The 17,526-nt window shown below is 34.4% G+C and overlaps 1 protein-coding gene across 5 annotated transcripts in view; it reads right to left on the bottom strand.

Annotated features, from left to right (window-relative positions):
• The window catches only part of ort (ora transientless), a 244,997-nt gene that overhangs the window by 65,897 nt on the left and 161,574 nt on the right, over window positions 1-17,526 (bottom strand). For 4 of the 5 annotated variants that reach the window (XM_069838560.1, XM_069838562.1, XM_069838557.1 and 1 more), the window contains 3 exons: window positions 13,902-14,045; window positions 13,736-13,818; window positions 12,097-12,231 (listed from right to left, as the gene is read on the bottom strand). In XM_069838560.1, the coding sequence (XP_069694661.1) occupies window positions 12,097-12,231; window positions 13,736-13,818; window positions 13,902-14,045 (362 nt within the window). The remainder of the gene's footprint in view (window positions 1-12,096; window positions 12,232-13,735; window positions 13,819-13,901; window positions 14,046-17,526) is intronic. The other variant, XM_069838561.1, reaches the window with a different exon arrangement.

Genomic DNA, 17,526 nt, shown 5'->3' on the forward strand with positions numbered 1-17,526 from the left:
TTCTGATTCGAGTGGTTGAGAAAAGACCTCAGAAAAAACCTCCAATCAGGATTTGCACCCGGGCACGCTCGTTTCATGATGAACACAGATTAGATTACTCTAGCATTATAGAAAAAGAATCCTTTCACCCACAGTAGTAGAGCAGGCGCGTTCTTCGCTCACATATGTGAGCGGCAAGAGACATATGCTCCGAAACATCTGACCAAATCGAATAATTTCAAGGGAAAAATTGTTCCGAAGCCGGGTATGGAACCCGGGACCTTTGGCTAAATGCACCAATGCTCTCCCGACTGAGCTACCCAGGAACTATACCCGACACCGAATCAATTTTTCCTTTTATCTCCTCATCCCTCAAAGTGCATAATAAACTTCACTGTTCGTTAACAGAAAACAATAAGCCACAAAGAGTGTGTGTGTGTGTGTGTGCACTCACTGTTGGATGCTTGACGGTTTGTCAACCCACTTTGAGGTATGTGGTGATAAAGGGAAAAATTAAGTCGGTGTCGGTCCCGGGTTCGATACCCGGCCCCGGAATAAATTTTTCCCTTGAAATTACTCAAATCAGCTTCACCTGAAAGCTAGATTTTTATTTTATTGTATTGGATTATTTTACGACGCTGTATCAACATCTCAGGTTATTTAGCGTCTGAATGATATGAAGGTGATAATGCCGGTGAAACGAGTCCGGGGTCCAACACCGAAAGTTACCCAGCATTTGCTCGTATTGGATTGAGGGAAAACCCCGGAAAAAAACCTCAACCAGGTAACTTGCCCCGACCGGGAATCGAACCCGGGCCACCTGGTTTCGCAGCCAGACGTGCTGACCGTTACTCCACAGGTGTGGGCAAGCTAGATTTGCATCTGACCAACTCACTCTGGACTGACAATAGTGCTCTTTGGAAATTAACGTTTGTCAAAGCTAACAGAGATCACCATGGCATTCTACTATCCTTTTCCTCCCTCTTCAATGACGAATCATTTGCAATGTGCAACACGCCCACACTACAGAGCACTTTGGCGTAACAGATCATTTTTGTAGCAGCAATATAAATACTTTCGATGAACACAGTATTTCATCTTTGTCGAAAACCCGTTACCAAATTACTGGAAAGCAACAAACACTACTGCAACGTCGTCACGGAAGGAGCGCGTCCTAAAGGTGAAAAAGTGTTGACGACAATTGCTTCTAATAAATTATTAGGCCTATAAGTGCTTCTTCCATCTTCGGAAAAAGATCTAAGATTCACGAGAATAGGACTGTTATGTCTGTACTTCCCTCGATACGCTTCCAACCTCGAACGAACAAAACACGAACACTGCCGTGAAAGTCCATTGGCTGTGATTCTAGAAACCCTGAACTTTTCCGTCGAACTATTGGACGAAAAGTAATGGTGGTGAAGGAAGGAAGAGTTTGTTGTCACTTTTATAGAAAATGATACAGGATGACTTCATTGTAATAATCAGCGTCTCAAGACTTGGTGAAGGTGACGCCATTATCGTTTCAGCCCTGATGCAGAGAATCTGGCTCACGTTCATCAATTGCAATACCAATATGAGGCACGTAACGTTGATAATGAATTTGTGCTACTTCCGCTCGCTTAGAGAGTGGGGCACCCATTTCGCTGGAATGCTACACTTTTCCAGCTTATGTAAAGAGTGAAGAGTGACAATGTTGATTTCGATATTGAGTCTCAGCAAGTCTATGCACGATCACGCTCTAACATCTTCAAAATAATTTCCAACATGATCTGGCCTGGTCACATGAAGGACCAATCGATTCAAACATAAATTTACTAACATAATTAATCTATTTATTATTTCCCATTTAGGTTCTCTCTTCACTGCGGCAGAAACAAAAAACATAGTGATGTGCACTTAGCGGCAAAAAGAATGGGCCGACTCTTGGTCGATAGAAATGCAAAGTTCTATCGCGCGGTTCACTCATGTAAACGTAACCCACTGCAAGGCATTGCTGTGATGTCTCTTCATTGAAAGTCGTCCGTCTATAATGTAGTAAGCCTTATGGCAGTGTGTGGCCAAGTGGTAAGAAGTCTGACATCCGTACCGCAGGTTGTGAGTTCGCCTCCTGGTACGGTAAATTATTACTTTTTTATTTTAACTTTTACTTAATTTATTAGTTTAAATGTGAAATGGCATTTGTTAACAAACTTCGTTATGCCTGCCTTGTAAAAATATTATTGCCCATCACCTTTATTTATTTCTTTAAATTTAAATATACAGAATAAAGAATATAATTACAAACAAACAAGAGAAATAGAAATAAAATAATACAAACAATATAAAACAGGAGATATAGTAGTATTAACAAAATTTGAGACCGAATGAGTAGCGCTCGTGTTCGGTCGCAGTTCAGATATAATATTAATAGGCCTATAAGAGAATATAAAATAAAATAAAATAGGAAGTAGAATTGAAATTACAGTTACAGAAATTACGTAATACAATATTAATTAATATAAGAGAAATATAGAAAATAATAATAATAATAATAATAATAATAATAATAATAATAATAATAATAATAATAATAATAATAATAATAATAAGTAAAATAAAATAGGAACTAAAATTTAAATTACAGTGGCAATGGAATTATATAATATAATATTAACACTAGAGAAGAATAATTTCGCACGTGAAAAGTAGGACTATATATATATATATATATATATATATATATATATATATATATATTTTTTTTTTTTTTTCAAAATTATAGAATACAAATATAATATAGGTTGATTAATTCATACACATAGGCTATAAATTTATTTAATCAAATTGAAAATATTATCACGTTTCTAATTTTCTTGCTATATGTTAGTGGGTTACATGTTAGAAGTTCTGGGTGTAATTTAGTTAAAACATTGTACAACCGAGGGCCAAAATTAATGCTATGCTTAAGACCAGCAGATGTGAGACATTTAGGTTCTACTAATTTTAAATTAATATTTCGTCTTGTGTCATAATTATGTGTCTGTAATACAAACTTATTACGATTTTTATGATAAAATTTTAACAGCGTATACTTATAAATTTGTTCAATATTAAATACATTAAATTCAGAATAAATTAATTTAGTTGGATAATCGAAACGTTTCTTCAAACAAATGTTAATTATTCGTTTTTGTAGTAAATTTAACGGACTAAGATGAATTTTTGTACTTCCACCCCAAACAATTATACCATATCGAATGATAGACTGAAAAATGGCCAATTAAACATTTCATAGAACTCTAATGGGTAAGTAGCATAGAAGATTAACGAATTTATAAATTGTTTTACGAAGCCTCTTACAAAGATAAGCAATGTGATGAGGCCATTTTAAATTCTGATCAATAATGATACCCAGATATTTGACATACGTGGCTTCTTTCAATGGTGGACATTTACAACTTTTGGGATCTAAACAATTTTCACTGTGTATTATTAGTCTATATTCATCGCTAAATTTTAAATTTTGAACACTGGCAGCTGTTAACGCAAAAGGAACTAAAGTTGATTTAGATATATTTAAAGAAAGGAAGTTGGAATTAAGCCATTTTTTAACAATATTGGCACCTATATTAGAATTTCTATATGCTTCTTGCCAAGAAAAACCACTGAAAATAACTACTGTATCATCCGCATATGAATATATAGATCCATTAAATTCTTTTCTAAATTTATATTTAGCAGATCATTAACATATATTAGAAATAGAACAGGTCCCAAAATTGTTCCTTGCGGTACACCTATATCAATATATTTGTATTCACTAAATTGATCTTCAATTTTGGTCATTTGCCTTCTGTTACTAAAATATGATTGGAATAATTTTAAAACTATACCTCTAACTCCAATAGTATGTAGTTTGTCCAAAAGTAAATTATGATTGATAGTGTCAAAAGCTTTCCGTAGATCCAAGAAAATACCCAAACATTTGTTTCCGATATCTAGTTCATTGATAATTTTTCCAGTAACATTAATAAGAGCATCATCAGTAGAAATATTATTGCGGAAACCAAACTGATTTTTAGAGAGGATTTTATGTTTTTCTAAATAATTTATTAATCTATTCTTTAAACATTTTTCAAGCAATTTGGAAAATGTTGGAAGTAAAGATATATGTCTATAGTTATTTAAATTATTTTTATCTCCAGATTTGTATAATGGAATTACTATGGCACATTTCAAAACATCTGGGAATAGCTATACCTGCACAAAACATAAGTTAAATATATGAACCATGGGTTTTGATATATATTTGATAATAATTTTGAAAGTATTATTCTTAATTCCATCTATACTAGGAGCAACATTATTTTTTAATTTCTTAACCAAAATAATAATTTCATCTTCAGTTACAGGGAAAATAAACATGGAGGAAGCTAAATGTCCATCTTGTGTCTCATTTTGTAGAGAAGAGTTAAAAATTGACGTATTAATGTTAGAAGTAACTTTGTGTCCTATCTCTGAAAAATAATTATTAAATTCGTTTGCAATCTCTTTTCTGCAATTTAATATTTCACCCTTATCGTTTTTTAACTCCTTGATTGGCTGTTCATTTTGTACATTTACATCTGTAACTTCATTTATAACTTGCCAGAATTTTTTAGGTTCATTTTTGTATCTATCAAATTTACATTCATAATATTTAATTTTCGTTTTTCGAATGATAAGAGTTAACATATTTCTACCCATATATGCTCTGTAGTAATTTTTTAGTTGTACGTTACTTGGATTCTTTTTAACTTTTAAAGCAAGTTTGTCTGTTGTACAAATAGAATTAATAATGCCGGCCGTGATCCAGGGTTTTATTTTCTTGGATTTACTAGAAATTTTCTGATTACTGTTTATAAAAGTATTTTTATCTATATACTTTATGATTAAATTGTAGAAAATTTGAAAACAGGCATTGGCATCATTACAATTATGGACCGATTCCCAGGTTTCTTTTAGAAAATCTGTAATCAAATCAGGATAATTAATTTGTTGCACATTTTGTGATGAGAGAGTAACAGACGGCCTGGAATTGTATTCATTGTTAGACATTTTTAATAAACTAAAAACAATATAATGATCGGTAATAGCACTAGATAGAACGCCAGGTATGAAGCTCCAATTATTTTGAGTTTTTAGAAATATATGGTCGATGTATGTGCCAGAAATTATTGAAGGCCTAGTGATGGCATTTAAATATTTTACAAAACCATATTCATGGAGAACATTCATATATTTACTGCCAATTAAATCTATACTATTTTCTAATATGATTATGTTTATGTCTCCAACAATAATATGGTTGTGACAACCTTCTAAATTGGATAAATACTGCTCTAAATTGTCTATAAAATCATTTTTATTGTTTTTAGGGTATCTATAAATGGCGGTGAAAAAGATTTCACTTTTATCAAGCTTAATCTTAAAATAAAATGAATTACAGTGCTCAATTTCAGCTTCTATTACACTAATATCAATGCTATTTTTAAAGTATATTACTATTCCATCGCATTTATTGTATTTATTAACTTTTACCAATTTATTGTATCCATTAATATCATAGCAAAAATAGTGATATAACCAAGTTTCCGTTAAAATGATAATGTCAAAATCATAAGTGAAGCTTTGTAATAATGCACATAATTCCAGGAAATTTCTGTTTATGCTACGTATGTTTAAATGAATAAATCAGTTCGGCATAATACGTGGTTTTCCTGTTCATATTCGCTTCGATTGATTTTGTATTTATCAATTTTATTATTATTTCACTCTTCAAGGGGCCTGATGTCTCTAGAATCAACCCGCCATTCGATTTTATTACATATTTTAGACTCTTAAACAAAATATAGCCAATTTAAATGGTTTAATTATGTGTTACCTAGTGAACTACGGCTTTGACGAGACGAGCATGCGCAATTTTATGTCTCTGGAACTTAAAATTGTCGGACGGCTCATGTTTTTTGCCGCTAAGTGTACAAATAAATTTATAATTTAAAATATAATAATAATAATAATAATAATAATAATAATAATAATAATAATAATAATAATAATAATAATAATAATAATAATAATAAAAGTTAAGCAATCACGAACTCAATACTGTATTAAAATAGGTAAGGCGAAGTAAACAACTCTGTAAGAACATTGTAAATAATCGAGAACTGAGAAACAAGACGCTTTAATACAAATGAGAGGCATATGCTGAATACTCAACTCTCGAACATCTGGGCTAAGCAAGATATTGGTAAATTAAATCAATAACACTAAGCAATACCTCCCAATCTTGCGGCAGTGTGACACGGTAGCGAATTATCACCACATTCCCCTCGCAGTTAGCGCAGCTATTTGTGATATTTACTTATTCGTCCTTGTATTACATTAATTGTCTTAAGCTACGTTGTTTCCTCCGGTTAAAATGCATCAGAATGTTAAAAAAACACCGAAAATTTGACCTTCCATACTTGCACAAAGCAAATAATATAGAATAATTAAAATTAAACATTGATGCTAGTTAGCATATGGTCTAGTAGATGACGTAATTTTCTTACTAAAAACAATATCCTCTCGTCTCAAGAAGAAGAAGGTGATAATAATAATAATAATAATAATAATAATAATAATAATAATAATAATGATAATAATAATAATAAAACAAGTAACAGTAAAAAGAGAAGTTCCCAAAACAACAAAACAGCGTCTCTTTCCAGTACAAATTTCATCAGAACTCACGAAGATTCAACCTGTGCTGGTCTTCAGCAGGAAAAACTGATACTTTAGGCGTTCAGTCAGTGTGGTGAAGTTAACTTCGTAAGACGAAATACATTAACCATATAATGGCAGTATGACTAGCATCGAAAATCAAATCTGAGATACTAAAATTGGAGTTATCCTGCAGGGTCATCTGAATTATAGGTAAACGACACAAAATTAATTTCCAAGCACCACTGCTAGTAATAAATGTAACTGATAGAATAGAAATTGCAAGTCTCCAAATAACCCCCTGATATTAACTGTTGTTTTCAGAAAAAAAAGGTACTATTTTAAAGACTCTACAGTTCCAGTGGAGCCCTGGTCCGCTTTCGAATTTTTCGAATCCTAACATTAGACCAGACGTATGGTAAAATAAAGTACGTGGAATCAACACGCTCAGTCCTACGACAGAATCACATTTCTGATGCATTGCTCTTTCGCAATTTGAACGTAGCACTACAAAGGCCATGGTGACTTAATAGTGTTCCCAACCCGTTTATGCACATCACGAATTATTTCACTCCCTCACACTTAATTTTTTGATCTCTCGTTTCGTCCTAAAACTCAAATATTCACAACTCATCCATCCGTATCCACGATGAATAAGTCATTAATTTACGTACTATGTACTGTCCACATTTCACGAGATGATCCGAGCAAGGAATGCAAGGTTTTCCCCCACTCTCACAACCAAACATCGAGAAAGAACCGGGTTTGTGTGCTCTAAAGTTTCGCTATCAACTACAGTGAAAACATTGTCCCTCAGTAAAACATTAACGCTGTATCCGGATTATTAATTCATACATTCTACACATTATACATTAATTAATATCTATAATTAAGTTAATTACGGAAAGCAATTATTCAGAGACAATGTTATACTACACCAGTCAATGTAAATATTATATGTTTGGTTTACAAAGCAGCAGCAGCAGCAGCAGCAGCAGCAGCAGTAGTAGTAGTAGTAGTAGTAGTAGTAGTAGTAGTAGCAGTAATTTAATTTATTAATTTAATTACCTAATTACCTAATTTATTAATTTATTAATTTAAGCTTCATGTATACTTTTGAGCTAACTAAAGTTTTAAATTTGTTCCTCTCTCGAAGTCACGCCCGTGGTTAACTGAAGTTATTGTAAGTTTCAATAATTCAATGTTGACATTATGAGAATATTATTAAGTTAGTGTAAATGAAATTAGTATTAAATTACAAAAAATAAATAAATACCCGCGTATTTAGCAGCCCTTTCTGTAGCATTCATCAAAGGACACAATAATCTCTTCTACCTTGCTTCTTCATCACACATCTTTATTACATTCGCTATACTTTGGGTCGTGCTTCACTATGCATAGTTTTTCCATTTCTACTCTTTGTAAACTTTATGATAACTGATACGTGACACTATTGAAATCAAACAGAACTCTACTTTGCTTTAAAACTACTTAACTAAATATTTCACTGACTAAACAAATTCGTAACTCATTGTCTAACTAAATTACTAATTTAAGATAATTGTCTAAATAAAGCGTAATGCAGCCAATCTGACACGATTTTTATGTTAACTTAAGAAATTAAAATCTGACTTAAGAATGTTTTAATGTAAACTACACTTGTTATCCACAGTATTCACAACACCAACATCATACAATAAAATCTCAACAGTAACTAAAATGCTTGCATAGTTTGCAAAACCAACGTTTTCAGGTCGAGTGTCACTGAACTTTGTCCCAGCCAGTCAATGGCACCATCCTCATCTACCTGCTCTTTCAGACGCGCTAAGTTATTGTACATTTCCTTACCCTCATCTCTTACCCCGCAAGGACCATTCCCCCTCGCAGAGATCATCTCGTGAAGTGTGGATAGTACGTGCTAAATGCCCTGCAAATCTCAAACATCTGGATTTAATGTTCCTAATTATGTCAGGTGAAGAGTACAATGCATGCAGTTCTGCGTTGTGTAACATTCACCGTTATCCTATAACTTCACCCCTTTGAGCCCCAAATATTTTACTGAGAACCTTATTCTCGAACATTCTTAATCTCTGTTCCTCTCTCAAAGTGAGAGTCCAAGTTTCACAACCATACAGAACAACTAGTAATATAACTGTTTTATAAATTCTAACTTCGAGATTTTTTGACAGCAGACTAGATGACAAAAACTTCCAACCGAATATTAACACGCATTTCCCATATTTATTCTGCGTTTAATTTCCTTCCTAGTGGTGTCATTTATATTTGTTACTGTTGCTCCAAGATATTTAAATTTTTCCACCTCTTCGAAAGAAAAATCTCCAGTTTTTATGTTTCCATTTCGTACAATATTCTGGTCACGGAACATAATCATATACTGCGTCTTTTCGGGGTTTACTTCCAAACATATCGCCTTATTTGCTTCAAGTAAAATTTCAGTGTTTTTCCTAATCATTTGTGGATTTTCTCCTAACATAATCACGTCATCCGCATACACAAGAAGCTGATGTAACATGTTCAATTTCAAACCCTCTCTGTTATCCTGAACTTTCCTAATGGCATATTCTAGAGCGAAGTTAAAAAGTAAAGGTGATAGTGCATATCCTTGCTTTAGCCCACAGTGAATTGGAAAAGCATCAGACAAGAGCTGGCCTATACGGACTCTGCTGTAATTTTCATTGAGACACATTTTAATTAATCGAACTAGTTTCTTGGGAATATCAAATTCAATAAGAATGTTATATAAAACTTCTCTCTTAACCCAGTCATACAGTATATCTTTTTGAAATCTATGAATAACTGATGTACTGTACCCTTATACTCTCATTATTTTCTCCAATATCTGTCGAATACAAAACATCTGATCAATAGTCGGTCTATTACGCCTAAACCCACACTGATGATCCCCAATAATTTAATCTACATAAGGAGTTAATCTTCTCAAAAGAATATTGGATAAAACTTTGTACCAAGTCAAAAAAAGTGATATTCCTCGAAAGTTACTAGGGTTAGTCTTGTCCCCCTCCTTCTTAAAAATAGGTGCAATTATGGTCTCCTTTCATTGTTTTGGTACAATTTCCTTTTCCCAAATAGCAAGTACAAGTTTGTAAATTTCGCTAGTTAATGCGCTTCCACCCTCTTGTATTAATTCTGCTGGAATATGATCGATACCTGGAGACTTGCACTTTTTCAGATTTCCTATCGCAATTTCGATTTCAGAAAGTGTGGGTTCAAGTACAACTGGCTCAGCAGTATTTCAATTTCGTCCCGATCATTTCTATTTGGCCTATGTACATTTACTAGTTGCCCAAAATAGTTCTTCCATCTGTTCAGGATTGAATGGGAGTCTGTAAGCACGTCACCTTTCTCATCCGTGGTCACGTTTACCCTTGCCTAATATCCGTTCTTAAATTCCTTTATACCCTTATATAAGTCTTGAATGTTTTTATTCTTACTATTTGTTTCTACCTCATTCAGTTTTTCCTTCAAGTAACCTCTCTTTTTATTCCTAAGTGTACGACTTGCTTCCCGTCTTTCATTGAAATAATTATCTACATTCCCTTCAACTGGATCTTGTAGAATTTTAATTTTGCCTGTTTCCTTCTTTCTACTACCGTGCAACAATCTTCATCAAACCACGAATTTTTTTATTGGTTTCATAATAACAAATGCTCTGCTCAGCTGCGATTTTGATACAATCTCTGATATTTTCCCACACGCTATTAACATCTAACTCTTTCTCATCTTCGTCGGAGCTTTCTAAAGTGGCAAACCTATTTGAAATTTCGACCTGATAGTGTTGCTTAGTTTCCTCGTCCTTTTTTATTTCAGGATATTGAATCTACTAATATCAACTTGTTGCTCCACTCGCTTGGCTACTGATAGTCTTTTTTTCAATTCTCCAATTACCAAATAATGGTCAGAATTACAGTCTGCCCCCCTGAAAGTTCGAATATCTACTATACTAGTATGTCTCCGTTTATCTATCAAGATGTGATCTATTTGGTTGTGTGTCAATCCATCTGGAGGAGTCCAAGTAGGCCTATATTTATTTATATCCTTAAGGGGAAATGTTGTAATTTTTACAATTGAAGTTTTTGATGTCGCAAAGTTGACTAACCTAACTCCATTGCCATGACTAGTTAAGCGTAGTCTCTCTTTTCCAATAATCGGTTTAAAAATATCTTCCCGTCCTACTTTAGCGTTGAAATCCGCCAATAAAGTTTTCATGTGATATCTAGATAAACGATCAAAGGTGTGTTCCAATTCCTCATAGAAGCTATCCTTTATATCTTTGTCTGTCTCTTCTGTAGGGGCATGAGCATTTATAAGTATGATATCGCACCATCTACCCTTAAGTACTAAATACGATAACCTGTCACTGATAAATTCGACCTTTTTACTGCCGATTTTATTCCTTTATGAACAAAGAATCCTGTTCCTAATTGATGATTATTGTTTCCTTCCCCATAATACCACAAGTAATCTCCTATTTGTGATATGCCATTCCCATCTAACCTAACCTCTTGTACTCCCACGAAGTTTATTCTATATCTAGCTAGTTCCTTTGTTACTAATGTTACCCCAGCTGTTCTATAAAGACTAGTTACGTTCCAAGTTTCAAATTTGATAACCTTATTCCTTGGTGTGGTCGTGCCAGAGAATCAGTCCCATTCCGAGGCTTAGTGTAAGGTTTTGTAACAAGCTGTTTTTTACGGTGATAGGTTGTTAACCCTTCGCTCAACCTCCAAGCTGGAGAACACCCCTTTTCGGCTGTCTACGACAGCTTATTCAATATATTCGCAGCTACCCTCCATATCTGGAGGCCGTCTCCTCTATCCGCAATCTGAGGACGCGCCATGCCACATGGGTTATATGGTAGTAAACATTTTTAATAGCCTCCCTGTGGATATAAACAATTAAACTCAAAACAAGATTATTTAAGGCCAAATTAAGAAAGTAGCTAATTTATCACGCCTTCTATTCTGTAGGTGAATTCATGACATTCAACAACGCTGCATGAATATATCTGTCTCGTATTAAGTACTGATACTAGAGCTTTGTGTTGCTCTAGTGTATGTATTGTAAAACTGTTCTGGATATGTTTTCACTAGAATGTGACTATAATTAAGATTTTGTAGTACTATTATGACATTTTGGACATGCTCCATAATCTAGCTGTGAAGCGATGTACGAATACCATGGAATGTAAATAAATACAATACAATACAATACAATACAATACAATTTTATTATGAAGCGCGTAAAACGTAACTTGTGTATTGTATACTGAGAGACTACATGACACTCACTGCAGACGTGTTGGCGGAATGCACTGAAATATGGGCTCGAACCCAAGTCCTCCTTGCATACCTGTAGAATATACCTGTGAACAATCATCCGTCTTGTTTCTGACGAGCTGCAACTGGGGCAATTCGATGTTCTCATCCACGACCAGTGGGACTTCAGGATCCCACTGGAAGATCATATCGTCCGTAGTGTGCGACACTGCAACATACGTGTGCGACTTCACTTTGCATCCAACTAGTGGCCAACTTGAAGCTCCATTTCAGTGTTCCTAGGTGTCACACGACATAATTTCCGTACTTTTATTGGATATTTTACAAACATTAGGATTGTAGTTTCATAATAAATATTTCTTCCCGATATAATCTATATTAAGATTAATTTGTATTTTTGCGTACATTTCTGACTATACAAAAATTCATACGTTTTATTTGAAGGAGACTCACATTCTGTCTCTAGAAGATACGGAATGATATTCCCATATGCCGGATCCTGAACAACACTATAACTCAGGAATCCACAAGTGGACATGCTACTCGCATTTACAGTGAATGACATGGTATCTTCGTTCATTCACATGTGAAGTTAATACTCAGCATTTGTTTTCAGTAAGAAACGAATTAGAACGATAAATAATGCATTATAGATTAAATTTACACAGAAGTAATATGCCTAACTTCGCAATGCAAAGAATTAATTTCATGAAAGTCTCCGACGAGATTTTTGTTTTTTTTTTTTGTTTTGTTTTTTTTTACCGTGCCACAGAGATGGAACATATCTTGGTAACGGATCCAACAGCCAACACAAATCTACTGTACATATAGGACACGGTGCGAAATTCCAAACAATTCGCACAGATTTCATGGTTATACGTAACGGCCAGCTTCAAGTCATATTGCATATAAATATAAATATCAACCATACAAGTATGTGCTTGCCACGTAGACTATAATAATTATTGTGTAAAATTGTTATATCAACAGATACAGGGTAAGTCAGGAGGAAAGGTGCATGGTTTGAGGGATGATAATATTGGTGATTCTCAACAAAAATGTTTCTATGAACATATGTCCTATTCTTAACGGTTTCGAAGAAAACTAATGGGAACAATAAGGAACATGAAAAGTGTAGGTGATAGTAAATTAAAATTTTGTTACCTTATGTTCTGTTTCATTGTGTACTTTTCTTTACGGAAAATGTTCAAAAAGTCCACCATCAACTTGAATCCTCTTTGCAGCTCTTGTAGGCAGCTGCTGTGTTGCTGATTCGAACATTCCTTTACTTGAGCACAAGCATGTAAAATGCGAGCGAGAATTTCCTCCTTTGTCTTCAATTTGCGCTTGTACACTTCGCCCTTAAGCCAATCCCACGCACAGTAATCCAATGCAGTAAGGTCAGGTGATTTCGGTGACCAAAAATGACTTCACCACGACCGATACAACGCCCAGGATACGTTTCATCGATCCTACTACAATCTACTGTCGTTTTCATTGCATCCGCATGTGAGTGCTGATGAAAGACATGAGACTGACCCCATGATTTTCAAACAGCTGTATGTCAGATACTGTTAAGAACAGGGCATATGTTTATATATAAACTTTTTTGTTCAGAATCACCAATATTATCACCTCTCACACCATGTACCTTTTCTCCTAACTCACTCTGTATAACTAAAACTGCAAGCAACGGATTTAGTGTTACTCACAGCTTTCCATTTGCAGCTTGCACTCCTGGGTGTCGTGGGGGTAGATCATGAAATTCATGGCGCAAGACAGCGTCAGAGTCAATCTGCAGGGAAAAAAAATATTAGTGTATTTCAATTGGAACCTGTCTTCCTCGTCACAGTAAAAATTACAAGCGTCGTTACTCACTTAACCATGTATAAGATGGTTTTGTCCCTGTAAAGCCAAATATAATGGTTCGGTACCGTCATCGTCTGAAATGTGACTGACTTGGCATTCTTGAAAAATGAATCGGGCCTCCACATATTCTTCAGCCAATCGACCTCCAGCAACCTGTAACAAACATCCAATTATTCACAAATAAAAGGTTCAGCGTATTCTACAGTATCTCATCTTTTATCTGAAGTAACTCTTCAGAAAATTTGTACATATTTGTCCGAATTAAGGTATATTGAATCCAATAAATTCTATGTCTTCTCAATGAAACAGCTCGAATCAAGTTATTATCCTTGAATTGTGCAAACCTGTCACTCTTTAAGTTATGTTGATGATAAATTATGTTGATTTCAGGTACATGCGACCTACACATACTTAGGAATGAGATTTAAATAATTAAGAAAAACTCATTCAGACGTATTTTAGACAGATTAAATTTATGTTCTGTTATGCATCGACTTAAGATATAATATTACTGTCCCAATTCCAGAAAGGATGATGAACATGTTATACATATATTTCATTATCATCAAATAACGCCTTTCATTCAAGTATAAGGCCAAATGTCTGTTATGGTATCAAGCTCAATTTTCAGCCTACATTTTCTATTTTCATTCTGTGAAACAATTATTACATGATAGTATGTCATATTACTTGATATATCAATGTTAAAATGCGTTTTTAATCCGTAATATATTTAAACAATGCATTTTTAATGATGTATACATCCATCTATATGATAATGTATTCAATAAACAATAAATCAATCAATCCATGAAGGGCCCAAGGATATCTTCCAATGTAAAGGGGGATAAAGCACAGCTATCGGTATTCTATGTCGATTCGTATTTATCTGTAATAAATTCAATGGACCTTAGAGAAAAAAATGTACGGTATTTCATTAAACTGCATTTTAATCAATTCTATAGGGAAAAAAACAGGCTCTGAAGTACCATTATAACTCGAACCTCATTTCCGGTTCCGATTCCAGGTATGGCTCGCCTCCTGATGGTGTGATGTCACATATTTTCCAACATGGTTTTAATTTCATATATTTTTCAAACCTGGTTCCAGTTTCATCTAAGCTCGCAGTCTGATGACATAACATTACATTCTACCTTCAAAACTAGTTCTAGTTTCGAACATGCTCGCCTTCTGATTGTGTTGTCGCATTATAATTTCAATCCTTGTTTCAGTTTTGGTTATGCTCGCCTCCTGGTGGTGTGATGTCGCTTTATAATTTCAATCCTGGTTTCAGTTTTGGCTATGCTCGTCTCCTCCTGGTGTGATGTCGCTTTATAATTTCAACCCTGGTTTCAGTTTTGGCTATGCTCGTCTCCTCCTGGTGTGATGTCGCTTTATAATTTCAACCCTGGTTTCAGTTTTGGCTATGCTCGTCTCCTCCTGGTGTGATGTCGCTTTATAATTTCAACCCTGGTTTCAGTTTTGGCTATGCTCGTCTCCTCCTGGTGTGATGTCGCTTTATAATTTCAATCCTGGTTTCAGTTTTGGCTATGCTCGTCTCCTCCTGGTGTGATGTCGCTTTATAATTTCAACCCTGGTTTCAGTTTTGGCTATGCTCGTCTCCTCTTGGTGTGATGTCGCTTTATAATTTCAACCCTGGTTTCAGTTTTGGCTATGCTCGTCTCCTCTTGGTGTGATGTCGCTTTATAATTTCAACCCTGGTTTCAGTTTTGGCTATGCTCGTCTCCTCCTGGTGTGATGTCGCTTTATAATTTCAATCCTGGTTTCAGTTTTGGTTATGCTCGCCTCCAGATGGTGTGATGTCACATTTTTATTTTCAATCTTAGGTTCAGTTTCGGGTATGCTCGCCCTTGCGTTGGTCATTATTCTTATATAAAACTATACTATTTTGATTAGGGCGCAATCCGCTTATCAGATACGTTGTGGTTCATTAATTTATTAACTTTAACTTACTTGACAAAGGAAAATGTCCGTTTCATAACTGTGCCGAAGAAATATGTGCTCTTCTTCTTAGTGTGAGACTTGTTTCGAGGCATTCATAGGCTAATGGTTACTGTGCTTGTCATCAAAGTCGAGGTCCTCCATTTCAAACCCAGCCCGTAGGGATTATTAGCATGACTTCCTTACAAAAGAAAATAAAACTGGGAGTCGTTTGTCGTAGATTTAAGGCACTAAATGGAAACAGAAATATAACTTGACGCAAAATTAGTAGCATAAGAAACCCTATTAGTTGCGGGCAATTATGTATTTCACGTGCAAGTCAATCATGTTCTGAGCACAGAAATGAGTGCGACATACGAGTATTGTTTGCCAATTGAGACAATACATAAGATGGAAAATTTATCATCTACATATTTTCTTCAGAAACACATTTCACAGTAAACTTCTATAACTGACAATCTTGCAACTGCAGGGACACAGGTACGACAGTGAGAAAGAAATAAACTTTTTTATATTTGTCGCACTGTAATGTGGAAATATGAAGGTGTGATACCTTATGCTTCGTAAAAGTAAAATAAAAAAACATTGATGTCATTCAGGTGAACCCTTAAATGATGCTTTTCAAACCAAAATTCCAGTAATATGTACAGTCATTTGGGGTAACTTTGTACCACTTCTATTACATTTTATACTTACCTAAAATAGTGCAGGCTATATTGTAATTTATGCTTAAAATTAAAAGTAAAACTTCAGAAAACTATATTTTGTGTGTTGAAACATAATAAATGTCAAAAATCATACTTTAAATAGGTGAAATGTGACATTTAATTATAGTACAAAGTTACACGATTAATTGGGTTAACTTTGCACCACATGTATTTTCTTATTAAATTCAATTTTCAATATTCCCTTTGATATTCAAGCTAACTTTTTACCATACAATAAAGAAATACTTGAAATTCTATTTCATGCGAAGTCACAAAAATAGATGTTAATTGAAAACTTAGAACATTTTTTGCTGTAACAATAAAACTTACTAGTACTAGAACAGAAAATATAAACACGATTTTGTGTTTATTACCTATATATATATATATTTCATATAAGTTATTTTTAATTTGCTAATCAAATTATCCACAGTCTCAACAATCAGTTCAGACGTGTCGCTTTTATTTACGAACTTATTAACTTAATTTATTACTTCAAACTGGTCAAGTCAAATCCAATGTTTTCCCTTCTTGACCTTACAACTCACTTTGTATCTCTGGAGATGGGACCACCCAGTTCAGTGCCACTGAATGTAGACCTACAGGGAACAGTGATCCTTTGCAAAGTCATCATAGCACAGAATAGCAACATTCTCGATGACAACATACGAGGGCGTGCTGAAAAGTAATGCCTCCTAATTTTTTATGTGAAAAGTTTTATAGTTATTTGAGTGAAACAAAACTGGTAACTTGCTACAACCTTACTGCTCATACCTGTAGTTTTATTTTTCCACACAATCACCCTGGCGATGAATACACTTCTCCCAATGGGTGACCAGTTTCTTGATACCGTCACTGTAGAATGATTCACTCTGATGACAATACCACAACCTCACTTCTGTCTGCAATGCATTGTCAGAAACAAAGAGATGTCCTCTCAGGTGTTGTTTAAGTTTTGGGAACAG

The sequence above is a fragment of the Periplaneta americana genome, chromosome 10 (genome assembly GCF_040183065.1).
Source record: "Periplaneta americana isolate PAMFEO1 chromosome 10, P.americana_PAMFEO1_priV1, whole genome shotgun sequence".
Classification (NCBI taxonomy): Eukaryota; Metazoa; Arthropoda; class Insecta; order Blattodea; family Blattidae; genus Periplaneta; species Periplaneta americana.